The following is a 14,296-nucleotide window of genomic DNA, read 5'->3' as shown; positions in this document are numbered from 1 at the left end:
AAATCTTGTTTGGTTTCAATGTTCTTACTCTAATTTCACTTTGCCTTGCAGGTTTGAGACACAGCAAACAGTATAGCTCAAATTACACTTATTTACCACAGGAGAGTTGGGTGCAAACAATATGACATGAATACAGTTTACCAGGTTAGAACATAGAAACAAATTCAGAGTATTATAAACCACTCAGGGGATTAGATAAGTGGACTTAGAAAGGACATTCTCTCTCCATGAGATTTAGTGAGTAAGACCCACATCAGTAACACCCATACCTCTTCACAGGTAAAGGTAGGAAACCCAGTAAACCAGATTGAACAAGCAGAAGGCAGTGGGGAAGAAGATCCGCGCATAGGAGTCCATCTTGGCAATACGGATATGTATCCTCCCATGTCTCCAAGCTCCTGTTCGGCAATCTTCGAAACAGCAGAAAAAACTGGCACAGTCCTTGCCGTCCAGACACTCATACCCATATTCTTCATCTCTCTCTTGAAGGTGTGTGGCATTATTCATTTGAATGGTTGCTGATCGTGGGCGGATATCAATGGTAGGGGCCTGAGATAAGGGTAGGGAAGGAGAGGGATCAGAGTTAGTTATACTTGCTAAATCCTAGACCATTTCTCCACAGTGTCACCAATATGTGAATGATGAATCTGAAAATGAGTACTCAGGGAATTGCTATGACATCATGATCTACAATGGTAAAATTGAACTTAGAAGGATAGCACATTTGCAGATTTCAAATTTTGAGCTTAAGCAGTGCAGCTGAAAATAATACCACCAAGCTAATAGCTATAGCAAGAAGATTGAACACCAAGAGAACTCAAAGTTTAAAGATTTAAATCAAACAACTACATGGAATCTTATTCTAGTAAATATTAGATGTGAGGTTGGTTACATGAAGGCATTTAATGGTGTTGCACATGAGTAGAACAGAGAAATCAAAACGCGTCAATTTTGAAATCAAATTTTGTGTCATGCTCATCTATATAGGCAAACACTAACCCCATTACACTGAGCAAATGTATTAAATGCTTTGAATAGAAAATGTCAAGATATATATAAATGTAGAAGTTTCCTGAGTTTATACCACAATGGTATGACTTACTTATGTTTTAATGGAATATATAAGTACTTTGTCTAACGTTCACCATTTAGAAGCTTCAGAATGTCAGCAATATTAACCTACATGTGAGTGAAAATTTTTTTTTAAATGTTACTAGCTATCAAACTCTGTCTGGCATGAGAAGAAACTAGTACCAATTAACTAAATGTTAATCTAATCGTTGCTGCTGCACCAATTACAAAATTGCTAGAAAACTCAAACATTTATTTAATGTTAATTTGGATGAGTTAGTTTTAGGATAATATAAATCCAAATCGTATTGTCTGTGAATCAGCTATCAGAATTCAGCTGAGAATAGAAATCTCATTAAATACTGCATGATAGAGCCAAAGGCCCCTGGATCACCCTGGACAGAAGGGATGGGTGTTTTAACTTAAAGCATTTCAAAAAGACTGTATTATTTTTATAGAACTGACAGAGTTCAGGTCAGTGGAGATTATTGCATGTACTTATTGAAAAACAATCCTTTGTTGAATTAGGATTTACAGAGTCAAATTTTAGGACATATATGGCATATATGGAACATGGTAGGTACAACCAGTGAAACTGGATTCCATTTTTATCTGAGAAGAGAGGGTAAGTCTTGGCTTTGACGTTTAAAGAGGGCCACTTTACTAATGACATCTCATAGAGCTTAGAGATATTTTTAGCCTCACGTTACGTCAAAACCTCTGAATTAATAATGTAGGGTTGCTGAATCAATTCTAGAAATCTATAGAACTTTCTCCATCTTAAATGTGTTATCTCTAGTGGAATGCTTAAATATCTGCTCATAAAAAATAAATAAAACACCATGTAAGCATTAATAGTTAAATTCAGCAGTTGCATGCAGTGAATTTCCATTCCAAAAAACATTATACCTTGAAGGAAAACATCCGAAGAAGCTTTGGGTTTGTAGACAGAAAAGAGAATCGCATTTTTTTTAATGAAAAAAGGAAAAAAAAAAAAGAGACAAAATAAGATAAATTAAAAATACATTTTGAAAGCATAGCAAGTGAAATGAACTGAAATTGTAAACACAGAAGGACAGTTCTGAGATTGGAATAAAGCATATGCCTAAAGTTGGAAAATGAAATTTGGTGATTGATTGCTAGTGAAATCTTCAGTAAATTAATCCACAGTGATCTAACTGCAAAAGCCAGTATTGTTCACGTGTGAGGAAGCCTTCTATTGCCCGTTTTCCCTGTACAGAAATACTGATTTTATTTTCTAATTATCAAGGAGGCCTTACTAGGAGAGCCTTGACACAATGAACCCAAGGGCATATTAAATGGGAAAATGAAATTTCAGCTTCTCATTCACAGCTTGGGCTCTTGATAGTTCTGATAAATCATCTAATTGGCTTAAAAGGGGGAAATGCATGAAGTTCTCAGGTAATTTCATTTTTGCAGGTTCTTTAATTCCCTTTCTCCTCTGCCTTCTTTTCTCCTGCCATCTCATGACCCTGGCTTAAGGAATCCAAGTGTTTTGTATCTCTGCAACAAAATCCACTCCACAATAGAGAGGACCAGAGGGCTTTGTCCTAAGCCAGACCTCACATCCTTGTTTCTACTGGCAGGTAATAATGCTGAGTATCAGTAGAACCATCTTTTGGGGAAAATGAAATAGCAAGTGAAGGAGGGGAAGAAAACAAAAAACAACACAACAAGGAAAATAAACTAAGGATAGAGAAAATGCAAAGGTAAAGAGAGGCAATACAGACAGAGAAAGAAAGGGCTGCATAAAGTATAGTGAATATTTGGGCAATTAAAGATAACAATTTCTTTTGCATTAATCGTCAAGAATAATGATGCTTCTTTACCTGTTATAATGTCTTTCTTACATTCAAATAAACACGTGCAATTTGTAGAATTTCACCTGGATTTCTGGAGATGCATCAGGATGCAGTCTAGCATCAGCTAGATTCTGTGGTTATAATTCAGCTCCCCAAAGCCCATGGGTCAGAAAGCTGGCCATTATCATGACCCTCATAGCCCTTAGAGCAGAAGACCAGAAAAGGCTATAAATTCAGGAGTTCGTTTGCCCCAGTATTGTAAGGAAATGGACCTTAATTTTCATGGGGCCTCCTATGAACCAAACACTGCGTTTAAGTGGGCAAACGGATAGCTACATGCTCTTTTCAACATCCATAATAAAAGACAGTTGCTTTAGGCATTTATATTTATGCTTCATCAGCTCTATTTTAAAGTTAGTTAGGTGGCAAGGTGAAGCCATCCTACCTGTTTCCAAGTCACTGAACTCAATCCTGGTTGGTAACTGCGTAAATCATCAACATCAACCACCGTCATCAACTATAAATGTAAGGTACTATGTAATGTTTTTTACATCCATTACCACATTTGTCTTTTTTGTAATACTCATTTTATATATGAGAAAATAAAAAAGGGAGGCTAAAAAATACATTTTAACTATAAAACCAATAGAAGCCCTCTGGCAATGCACACACACACACACACATATACACACATTATTTGCAGCAGCATGGTGATCCCTGAAACTTTAAGAACCTTGTGGCTTCCTATTGGAAATCATTGGATGAAATATTTAAGTTAAAACACCAATAATTTAAAAATGTTAGTTAAGAGGCAGAAAGATGAAAATCAATGAAACCTAAAATAACAAGCTACTAGAAGATGAATGCATTGTAAAGCCATGGTTATACTCCCAATGAAATAAAGAGAGCAAGAGTCTGCCTTAGTGAATCAGGTCTCTCCCAAGTAACTGATGACCTTAATGAATCCTTATGGCCTGGCCAAACTCACACAGTCCCTTTTCATCTTATGGCCCAAAGTGTGGATAGCCTGCAGACAGGCTAAGCAAGACCAAACCAAAACAAAACCAGGTGATCTCTCTGCATACAAATGTCAAAGATCCCAATAAGAAATGATACATACAGGGTTTTTCTTCTTTTTGTCTTTGTCCTTGCTTGGTTTCCGGTTGCTGACAAAATAATGCAGGGTGCCATACTCCACCAAAGCAGAGAAGACAAAGATGAAGCAAACAGATACGAAGAGATCCATTGCCGTGACATAGGAGACCTTGGGGAGCGACTTCCGGGCAATGGTGCTGAGGGTAGTCATCGTCAGGACAGTGGTAATGCCTGGAGGAAGACACAACAAAACAGATCATGTGACCACATCAGCAAGTTGGATAACTGTCACTAATAAAACCAAACGTGTTTTGTGACTTCTGAGGAGCAACCTCAGTATTGGGAAAGGAGGTGTAACTCAAATTCATTCACTCAGTTCACAGATGTCTATTGCCTGCCTGCTATGTATCATCTACTGTATGTGCTGAGAAACGTGCTGAAAATGTGCTGAGAAATAAAATAGACATGGTCACTGCCCACGTGTCCCTTGTATTTCAGCAAAAGACACCACCATGGATCAAGTAAGCAAAGAAAAGTATAATTACACATTATGATATGTGCCATGCAGAAGAGCAGGGACGCTGAGAACTTACTTAGGTGGAAGGCCTCTTTGAGGAGGTGATATTTAAGGCGAAGCTTAAAAAATTAGAAGCAACCAACCTTTTGGCTATTAGCACTAAATAACTTAAAGGGAGGTTCTGAGGAAGGGAAACCTTATCTGTTATTGAATTTTTAAAATACCTGGCTTCTGGGGATGGGCGGGGAAATCATGGTGATGCTGGGGAAATAGAAGTTAAATCATGCAGAGCATGCACAGGAGTTTGCGTTGTATTCAAAGTGCAAGGAGAAGTCATTTAAAAGTATTAAATAGAGGAGGTGCATTGTGTACGACTGACATGTTCTGATTGATGGATAAATTCTTTAGAGGCTATTTGTGATGAAAATAGGTATCTCAGAAGTAATATCATAACTAATATTTACTGAAAACTTCCTCATGCCAGGCACTCTGATAAGCATTTTATGTGCATTCTCTCTTTGAATCTTTACAGCAGATATTTTCATTTTGATTTTATAGTTGAGGAAAAGGATGCTAAAGGACCAGTGCCATGTCAGACGGTAAAGTAGCAGAAGGATTTAAACACAAAAATTAAACGTCTGATTTCAAAACACTTCTTTTCCCCCTTGTGCAACAGTGCCCAGGCAAACTAGTCCTCCCTAATTATTGTTTAATAACAAAGAACAAAGTTAAGACAACCTATATGTATCTACAGGGGAAGGGTCAGGGGCTTACCTTCTGTAACAGCTATGTTAAGTATAATAAAGGCAACACAGATTCAGTATCTGCATAGGTTATAGCTCCAGTTATAGGCACTTAAGTCACTTCAACAGTCTAAGTTTCTGCATCTGTTAGTGATCGTGGAGTCATCCATCTCCCTGTCTAGTCTATATACTTTGTGACAACAGATAAGAAATATATCTTGGGCTTCCCTGGTGGCGCAGTGGTTGAGAGTCCGCCTGCCGATGCAGGGGACACGGGTTCGTGCCCCGGTCCGGGAAGATCCCACATGCCGTGGAGCGGCTGGGCCGGTGAGCCATGTCCGCTGAGCCTGCGCATCCGGAGCTTGTGCTCCGCAACGGGAGAGGCCGCAAGAGTGAGTGAGAGGCCCGCGTACCGCAAAAAAAAAAAAAAGAAAAAAGAAAAAAAAATATATCTTGATGTCCATTGTAATCCCATAGTGAGTATAGTGCTAGGACTCAATAAATATCAAATGAATAAATAAAACAATTGAAGAATAGTGTATATATGAAAGACTAGAGAATCAACCTACATTTGAAAATAGGAATCCACATTGATGACTTGGGGGAGATAGATACTGTTCTGTGCAGTTAAAACTAACACTTAAGAATCTCTTCCTTTGGCCAAGTACTATGTTAAGTACTTGTATAATTAATTATCCCACAAAATCCTCACAATGAGGTAAGCACTGTTATCCTTGTTTTGCTTTTTTTTTTTTCTTTTTGCAGGTGAAAAAAACTGAGTACAGAAGGAATAAACTAGTTAAGTGATAGAGATGACATACAAGCCTAGCAAGTCTGACTTTAAACGCAATGCTTTGAACCACACTGTTGTATTTCCTCTCTATAAATAGGTCCATAATATGCAGGATGAAGCACCACACGCTTGGGAGCTATTGTAAATTCCTAATTTGGGATATGATGTGGATATGTGGGTCTTCCATGTTGTCATGATGGAAACATAAGAATGGGCAAGTTTCTCAATTACAAACTGGGGATGGTAGTGACTGGGGGAACTCCCTAAGGCTCTTGGGAAGACTAAATTAAATAATGCACATAGAGTGGCAATTCCTAGTAAAGTCTCAATAAATAGAAGGTGTTATTATCATTTATTTTAGAGAAGATCTGTTTCTCAAACAAAAAAAAGCTTCTCTTAGGTTGTCTGTACGTTAATTCATGTAGAAGTTTTTGATTATACCTAATCACAGCTGATATTTTTGTGGGGGAATTTCAAAACTAAATTGGCACTTTGGTCTTCACATTCAGGCCTCAAACCACATATGACCTATTAGAAGTGAAAATGTCAGTATTCAGAGTAGGTACCGTGGATAAGTTCACTTAAGACAATGTGGCCTGTCTCATATCATTAGGTTACATGGAAGTTCATCACAGCCATGTAAAAGAAGAATCTTAAAAAAATGCTTCAAGATATTTTCAGGTCTGCCTGGAGCCACAGAGAAGAGAACAATGAAGTAGTTTTAAGTGATTTACCAACCAACAACAAGATAGCCTGATGTGGTTTTTTTGTTTGTTTTTAATGTGTTTTTTCTTTGGCTTTTTTTTTTTTTTTTTTTTTTTTTTGCGGTACGCGGGCCTCTCACTGTTGTGGCCTCTCCCGCTGTGGAGCACAGGCTCTGGACGCGCAGGCTCAGCGGCCATGGCTCACGGGCCCAGCCGCTCCACGGCATGTGGGATCTTCCCGGACCGGGGCACGAACCCGTGTCCCCTGCATCGGCAGGTGGACTCTCAACCACTGCACCACCAGGGAAGCCCCTAATGTGGTTTTTAAGCCTAGTTTTGCTAAGCAAAGAAATTAGAGTTCTCTTACCTGAGATACATGAAAAATATCCATAGCTTTTTTCAGTTCCTCCAGTCTTGGCATGAAGTAAGCTCTTCAGGTATGTTACCTTTTACCTCATAACTTGTGTGAAAAATACCAGTTCGTGTTGTCCTTGTTTCATCCATCATCCTTACCTCATGATTAAACCTCACCAGCTACCACTCGTGTACCAAACTATACTCAAGTGTTACAAGTTCCAAAATGAATATTCCCCATTCTGTGGTGATCTGAGTTTAGAAAGCAGTCAATCTCTGAGCCACATGGGTATATTTATCTCACTCATCAAATAACTTGGCTCTCTAACTGTTCAATGGCAATAAACTTGAAGTTCACAGGCGTTTAATGTCATCTGGTTCAACTCTTGATTGTAAACACTGGAAAAGGTAATTGGACTCAGTGAAATCTAGGTCAGTGTTCTTAAACCTGATCACACATTAGAATCACCTGGGAAATTTTGTTTTTCTTTTAATCCTGACACCCAGCCCATGCTGTCAACAAATTAAATAAGCATCTCTTCAGGTTGGACTATGGCAGCTGTACTTCTAAAGGCCCTCTGCTGAGTTAAATGTGCAGTTAAATCTAAGAAGCACTGATCTAAAGAAGTGAGACAGCAAAGCTAAAACGGAAACCAGCTCAGCTCAGCACCCTACCTTTTCTCACAACTGGCCTTCAACAAGGTCTCACCCAGAGCAAATGTAGGTGTCAATCAGCCAAGGTGCAGATCAACTATCTGCTGGCTGTGTGACCTTGTAAATGTCATTTAACCTTACAGCACCTCTGCTTCCTTAGCTCTGAAAGTGTGATAATAACCTTTATGATCATTACAACTTCTACATGCAGCCGTTGTGAAGAGCAGAAAAAGCATGGGGACCATGTTGAAGACGCCTGACTTATAGTAAACGATCAACAAATAAGAGGAGCACCTACCTGCTATTTGCTTGGGGACCCGTCCCTCATTCCTCAGCCCACTCACCTTGGTCCCTTCTCCCACCGTGGTCTTTTGCCAGTGAGCACTCATGGAATAAGTGGTGGAAATGAGCTACTAGAGTGGTCTTAAGAGGGATTTTGACCAGCAGGAACTAGACTTCAAGAGGAATAGATTGATTTAAAATCCTTCCCTTAAAATATTTTTAGAATGGGTAGATTGGAACGCATCAGTGCATTTTTTCCATCCATTCATAAGTGCATACATTCCTTGAATAATCACTGAGGTACCAGCCATGTGCCAGGCACTACACTGGGAGTGAAAAATACATTTACATTCTGATGTAACAGACATATAAGCATGTAATGCAATACACTACTCACAATCACAGGTAATAGTCCTAAAGTAATGGACTCAGCACATTTTGGGTTTGTCTTAGCATGTAGTTAGACAGGACATGACAATTGTTAAGTAGAGCCTGTAACATAAAGTACCTCATCTAACAGAAAAACTCAAAATAACTTTATTTTGAAACAGATGGGAGACTAAATTAGGTTTGGAGGAGAACAAAAATGCAAATGATGTCTTTTTTTTTCCCGGTAATCACTTCTGCCCTCAGTTTTAATAACGTGGTACAGATCACTGTGTCAGAAAATGACTATAAATGCTAACATTTCTGAGGCCCTACTATGCTTTGTGAACTTTGCATGGAATACCTAATTTCACCTAATAAACCCCACAGTTAGGTACAGGAAATGATATATGTTTCACATGTGAGTAAAATGTGATTTGTAGAGACTAAAGGGCATATCCAAGGCCATACCATATGTGTGGGTTGAAATCCAGATTCTCTGGACTTCAAAATCCAAGCTCTTAACTATTACATGATACTGCCTCTCTAGTCAGAGAGTGAGCAAGAAATACGGTTCTAGTTTTCATACAGATGATGAAAGAGGACAGTGGTTTTATAATTCATTTTTCAGTAGTTTTAGTTATGTCTTTAGGAAATTTTATGTAGTATGAGAATTTTATTCATGGGCCTAGCCTCCAATGTCCCTGTGAGTCTGTGGCTTTGTCGTAATCTACGTGAGTCCTCTTTCCTTGTGTGAGGAAAAAGATGTGAAACTCCAAGACAGATATCGCCATATTACAAGAGATCGAACAAACTGCAAATAATCTTAAAAGCGGAGAGAGGGGTCCCAGAATTTCACAGGTAATTATGTTTTCCCCAAAATAATCTTTTCAATGGTTCTTTTATAAGGAGCCAATTACTGTGTATGTATGTCTTGAAATGTCACAATAATTATGCATGTTGAAATTAATCAATAGCCAGTGATGTGCTAGTAAATGTGTAACAATTGATTCCCTAGAGAAAAGGTGCCCCTGATTTTTAGTGTTTGCCTATTTCCGTGTTGTTAATATTTTCACCTTGGTTGATTTCACTACCAATGTGGCATCACTGAACACAACGTTAGGAAAAGATAAACACAATCAGCTCTCATGAGCTGGTGTGAGCAGCTCTAGTGTACTACTGCCCAGAGATCAAAACAAAAAAATCTACTGAAAAGAAAAGGTTCCCCCCCCCCAGTTAATTTAAATTATTTAAAAACTTACTGAAGAAAGCCTATGGAGGTAATTTAGCAAAACAAAACTAGGAAACTTTATACACTGTTTCTTTTTTTTAATATGCTGGTTTTCTTTAAAATGAAACAAATGGCATTTCTATGTAATTGATGACTGAATTAAAAGCAAGTCAATTTTTAAAGGAGAATAAAGATTAGTCGTATTTGGTACTTACCTTGGGACAGTACAAGCAAAGAATTGTGTCTCACCTAAAGAAGTTCTGGCTGGAACAGCATCCTTATTGATCCAGAAAGACACCCAGGATAGGACAACAATGAGTGTGCAGGGGATGTAGGTCTGGATGGTGAAGTATCCCATTCTTCTGCTCAGGTCAAAATAGACAGTCATGACCACGTAATCTCCTGGAACAGAACAAAGGCAGACCATGAAAACCCTTAACAAAATTGGAAAGTGTTTGAAAGTAAGCATGTATATAACTTAGGTGCACTTGAAAGTTTTTTTTTAATTTTTTTTTTTTACATCTTTATTGGAGCAGAATTGCTTTACAATGGTGTTAGTTTCTGCTTTATAACAAAGTGAATCAGTCATACATATACATCTGTTCCCATATCTCTTCCCTCTTGCATCTCCCTACCTCCCACCCTCCCTATCCCACCCCTCCAGGCTGTCACAAAGCACCGAGCTGATCTCCCTGTGCTATGTGGCTGCTTCCCACTAGCTATCTACCTTACGTTTGGTAGTGTGTATATGTCCATGCCTATCTCTCGCTTTGTCACAGCTTACCCTTCCCCCTCCCCATATCCTCAAGTCCATTCTCTAGTAGGTCTGTGTCTTTATTCCTGTCTTACCCCTAGGTTCTTCATGACATTTTTTTCCTTAAATTCCATATATATGTGTTAGCATAAGGTATTTGTCTTTCTCTTTAACCCACCTGCCTTAAGAACAAAAACAACAAAAAGCAAAACCCAACCTGTACTGAATTCTGATCCTTTTAGAAGCAATGTGATTACTGATGGAAGGAAACATTTTTGAGCACATTGCTCGTATTTTCTTCTTTCGTGTGATTTTTGACATTTTTGCCTTCTCTGCCTGCTTAATGCACACAATGTGAAACTTTTTGTTTGGTGGAGCGGGAAAGAAACAGTGTCTCTGCTTCTGTGTCTTTCTTGTCTGCAGTGAATCCTAAGGTTTGTAACAATTTCCTCTTGTTCTCAGGACCTTTCTCCATACAAACCAGAGAGAAATATCCTGGTGCTTGGTACTAATAAATGACTGTTTTACTCAGTTTATAACCACATTTCTATGCTGAGACATTTTCTCATATTTCCGTTGAATCCTGTGATTTTCCTTCATAGCAGTTAACTTCAGTTTGTAATTTCTCATTCATTCGTGTGGTTATTTTTGTAATATCTGTACCACCTATTAGACTTTATCTGCATGAGTCCACAGACTGTGCCTACACCAGCCCATCACTGCCCTATCAGTACTTAGCATCCTGCTTGATTCCAAATAGGCATTCAGTAACATTTGTTGAGTAAGTGATTAAATGAATGAATATATTTATATATTTAAATACAGAGAAAGAAACAAAAATCAAGAAGTTGTATTCTGGAACATTTGGGTTACAAAGGGTTTATGTAAATAATACAGAGAGTAATCAAGGAATCCAAGAACGACCATGTATCTATGCATGAGAACAATGTAATGTGACATAATCCCAAGTCTCTGATTCATTAAAATCATGATGCGTGCATTGTTTTTAAAATTCCATGTCTTTGGGAGATCAGCTCGGTGCTTTGTGACGGCCTGGAGGGGTGGGATGGGGAGGGTGGGAGGGAGGGAGATGCATGAGGGAAGGGATGTGGGAACAGATGTATATGCATGACTGATTCACTTTGTTATAAAGCAGAAACTAATAAAAAAAATTCCATGTCTTTCATTTTGTATGATTCCAAGTGAAATTTTACAAAATTTCCATTTTTGAAGTTAGAAAATATACTATAGAGACATATCCCAGTTACTATATATTTGTTTCTTTATAGTACTGTTTGAGAACATCAGTTTCAAAGACTGTATCTGCTCTCCTAATGTGAGGCAAAACATGAGACCACTTTTCAAATGTTGCTTCTTTTTTCTTTACTAAATTGTGATTTGTCCTAAAATGCATGGACAATGAAATCCAAATCAAGTGTTATAGTTGAATTACTTGGCTTCATGTCTGTGTTTCTCTACTTACTTAGATGATTTAGATCTGATTCGAAAATAAGGCACTTTAGAAACTTCATGGGGAGAAGACTGACTTAGCTGGGTGAATTTTTCCTACCTAGTCCACTTCTTCCTTCCCTCTCTCAAGCTTCACTCCATACCCTTCTAAGCTGCTGAGATAGAAAACCCTTCAATGGGTACTCTTCAAGGGAGTAAAGACTCCTCTAACCCTGCAGTGTTTCCTAAGTGGGGTTACAAATATATCCTAATACTGCCCTTTGGTGGATTGATGGACTGTCACTTGTCTAATTCAGTATCCTGGTTAAGGCAACATTAGTGACCCAGACACTAATTAGGGAATTAGGCTCCCATGGGAACATTGGTTCCCTGTCCAAGAGCAGTGATTAGCCATTATTTAGCAATTATCCCTGAAAAGTTAAAGGTAGGAATTTTCTTATTGATCATAACTAGATTTTGGTTAGTTCCCTGAGATGACACTTCTCTGTGTTGATTTATTTGGACTTAAGCTATTTAAAGTCATAGCATTTCATAAATTTGTTTGGTCTTTGCTTTCGTTCTAATTTAGAATGTAACAGACGCAGGCGACGATTGAGGAATAAAGACATTTAACTTGAGATGATCCCTATTAATATCTATCTTTTTCTTCCCTGTTTCTTTGATCACAATACCAGAGGTGAATTCAAGTTTCTTCTTCTACATAGGAAACACAAAGAAAGAGACGTTTTCTTTTTAAATAATAATATTCAGGGGCACTTTTTCTCCCTATTTTCCAAGTCCTTGAGAATACCTTGCATATTTTAAACATGTGTTTAAATGAAACTTTATGAATTATAATATTTTAGATAAATCTAGACAATTTTAGTAACTCCTTTTTTACTCCTTATCATGTAAGTGAATGAGAATCTACACTTCGGCATTAATGATCTGACTCTTTTTAAAGGTGAACTTTAATTTTGCCTCAAGTGAACAGATAATTACCTCAATTTAATTCTCCACTTCCCTTTAGGTCAGAATCTAAACTTCTACAGCCTATTTATCTATCAATTTCTATATTAAGGTAATAGCTTCTGAGCATCTTTCATCTTTGCCAGCAAATCCAAAGCTTTTCTGTCACTAGATTTTGGATTCAAACTTGGGAACAGGCCATTTAAAAGCAAAGCAGCTTCACAGTGACAGCCTGATGCCTGTCTTATATCTAAGGCTCTATCACTTTTTGTATTTTTAAAAACTCTCCGGCTGAGAACCCTATAAAATCAAATCTCCTGAAAGTGCCACATCAGTGATTTCCCCAAGCCCAAAAGGATTAAAGTCAAAGGTGGTTATTTCAGCCACTTCAAATTTATTCTATTGATTTATTCTAACATATGATATTTAAAGTCATAGCATTTTATAAATTAGTCTGGTTCCCTGTTTTTGTCCTAATTTAGAATGTAACACACACAGGCTATGACCGAGTAGAGAAGACATATAAGTTGAGTAACACCCATTAATGTTCAGCTTTTATTTTTTGTAAGATTCTTATGTCTAGTTTTAGGAAGACAGCAACATTAGTGAATAATGAACTTCAGTTATTATTTTTTTAGTTGTGATGTTAACCATTCGAGAGCTTTAAAATTCAGATTTATTGGAGTGTTTAGGCTCTTATTTCATACATGAAGCTATCTCCTCTTAAAAACTTAAAGAGTCCATGATAGAGACATCTTCCCCTCCAGTGAATGCCTGAAATAATAACTATTTTCTAGTTACCAGGAATGAGGACCTACTATGTGCAGACACTGGGCTGTATGGTTTGCAAATATTATCTTTAAACCTCCTAAACATTTTGTCAGGATGCTGAAAAAACTAAAACCACTTTGTTCCTCTTCCAAGTTTCTTACTCAAATATAGTTGAATAGAGTATATATTCCCTACCAGGTTAAGTTGAAGGCATAATTAGCGTCAATATTCTCTTCCTTACATTCCTTTCTCTAGTCTCTTTTTTATTTGTCAACAAATATTTTTAATCATTTTTATGCAAAGAGCACTATATAAGGTAATGTGGAGATACAGACCGATGGAATCTCACAGACTGATTCTAAATTAAATGGATTAAATGAGAACAAGATTATTTTGTCTCTTACTACAACTCAGAGAGACAGAGAGAGATGTGTTGAGACAATGCAGTAGATCTTCCTGTATCACTCCTCATTGAATCTGAGGCATAATTCCACAGGGCTGATTTTGACCACAGGCAGGCAGGAGAGTTTGTTGGCTACAACTTCATTTAGGAAAAGGGTTTTCTGAAATTAGATCTGTACCTCACCTAACACACAACAATAAATTTAAGATCTATTGAAGATTCAAATTTAAGCATGAATTTAAATGCTACATAAGGAAAAAATATAATAGAACATCTTCATAACCTTAGTGTGGAAAAGGCTTTGTCAAGTACACCAT

General features: G+C 37.6%; 1 protein-coding gene across 6 annotated transcripts in view; it reads right to left on the bottom strand.

Annotated features, from left to right (window-relative positions):
* Nucleotides 1-273: 273 nt before the first annotated feature.
* The window catches only part of GABRG2 (gamma-aminobutyric acid type A receptor subunit gamma2), a gene marked incomplete at both ends in the record, with an annotated part of 129,366 nt that continues 115,343 nt past the window's right edge, over nt 274-14,296 (bottom strand). For 3 of the 6 annotated variants that reach the window (XM_079702887.1, XM_079702888.1, XM_079702890.1), the window contains 4 exons: nt 274-549; nt 1,981-2,004; nt 4,015-4,220; nt 9,883-10,035. In XM_079702887.1, the coding sequence (XP_079559013.1) occupies nt 274-549; nt 1,981-2,004; nt 4,015-4,220; nt 9,883-10,035 (659 nt within the window). The remainder of the gene's footprint in view (nt 550-1,980; nt 2,005-4,014; nt 4,221-9,882; nt 10,036-14,296) is intronic. The other 3 variants (XM_079702889.1, XM_079702891.1, XM_079702892.1) reach the window with 3 other exon arrangements.

Source organism: Hyperoodon ampullatus (assembly GCF_949752795.1).
Source record: "Hyperoodon ampullatus genome assembly, chromosome: 4".
NCBI classification, from domain to species: domain Eukaryota; kingdom Metazoa; phylum Chordata; class Mammalia; order Artiodactyla; family Ziphiidae; genus Hyperoodon; species Hyperoodon ampullatus.
Note: the sequence above shows the minus strand (reverse complement) of the source record. Positions and strands in the feature narration are given on the sequence as shown.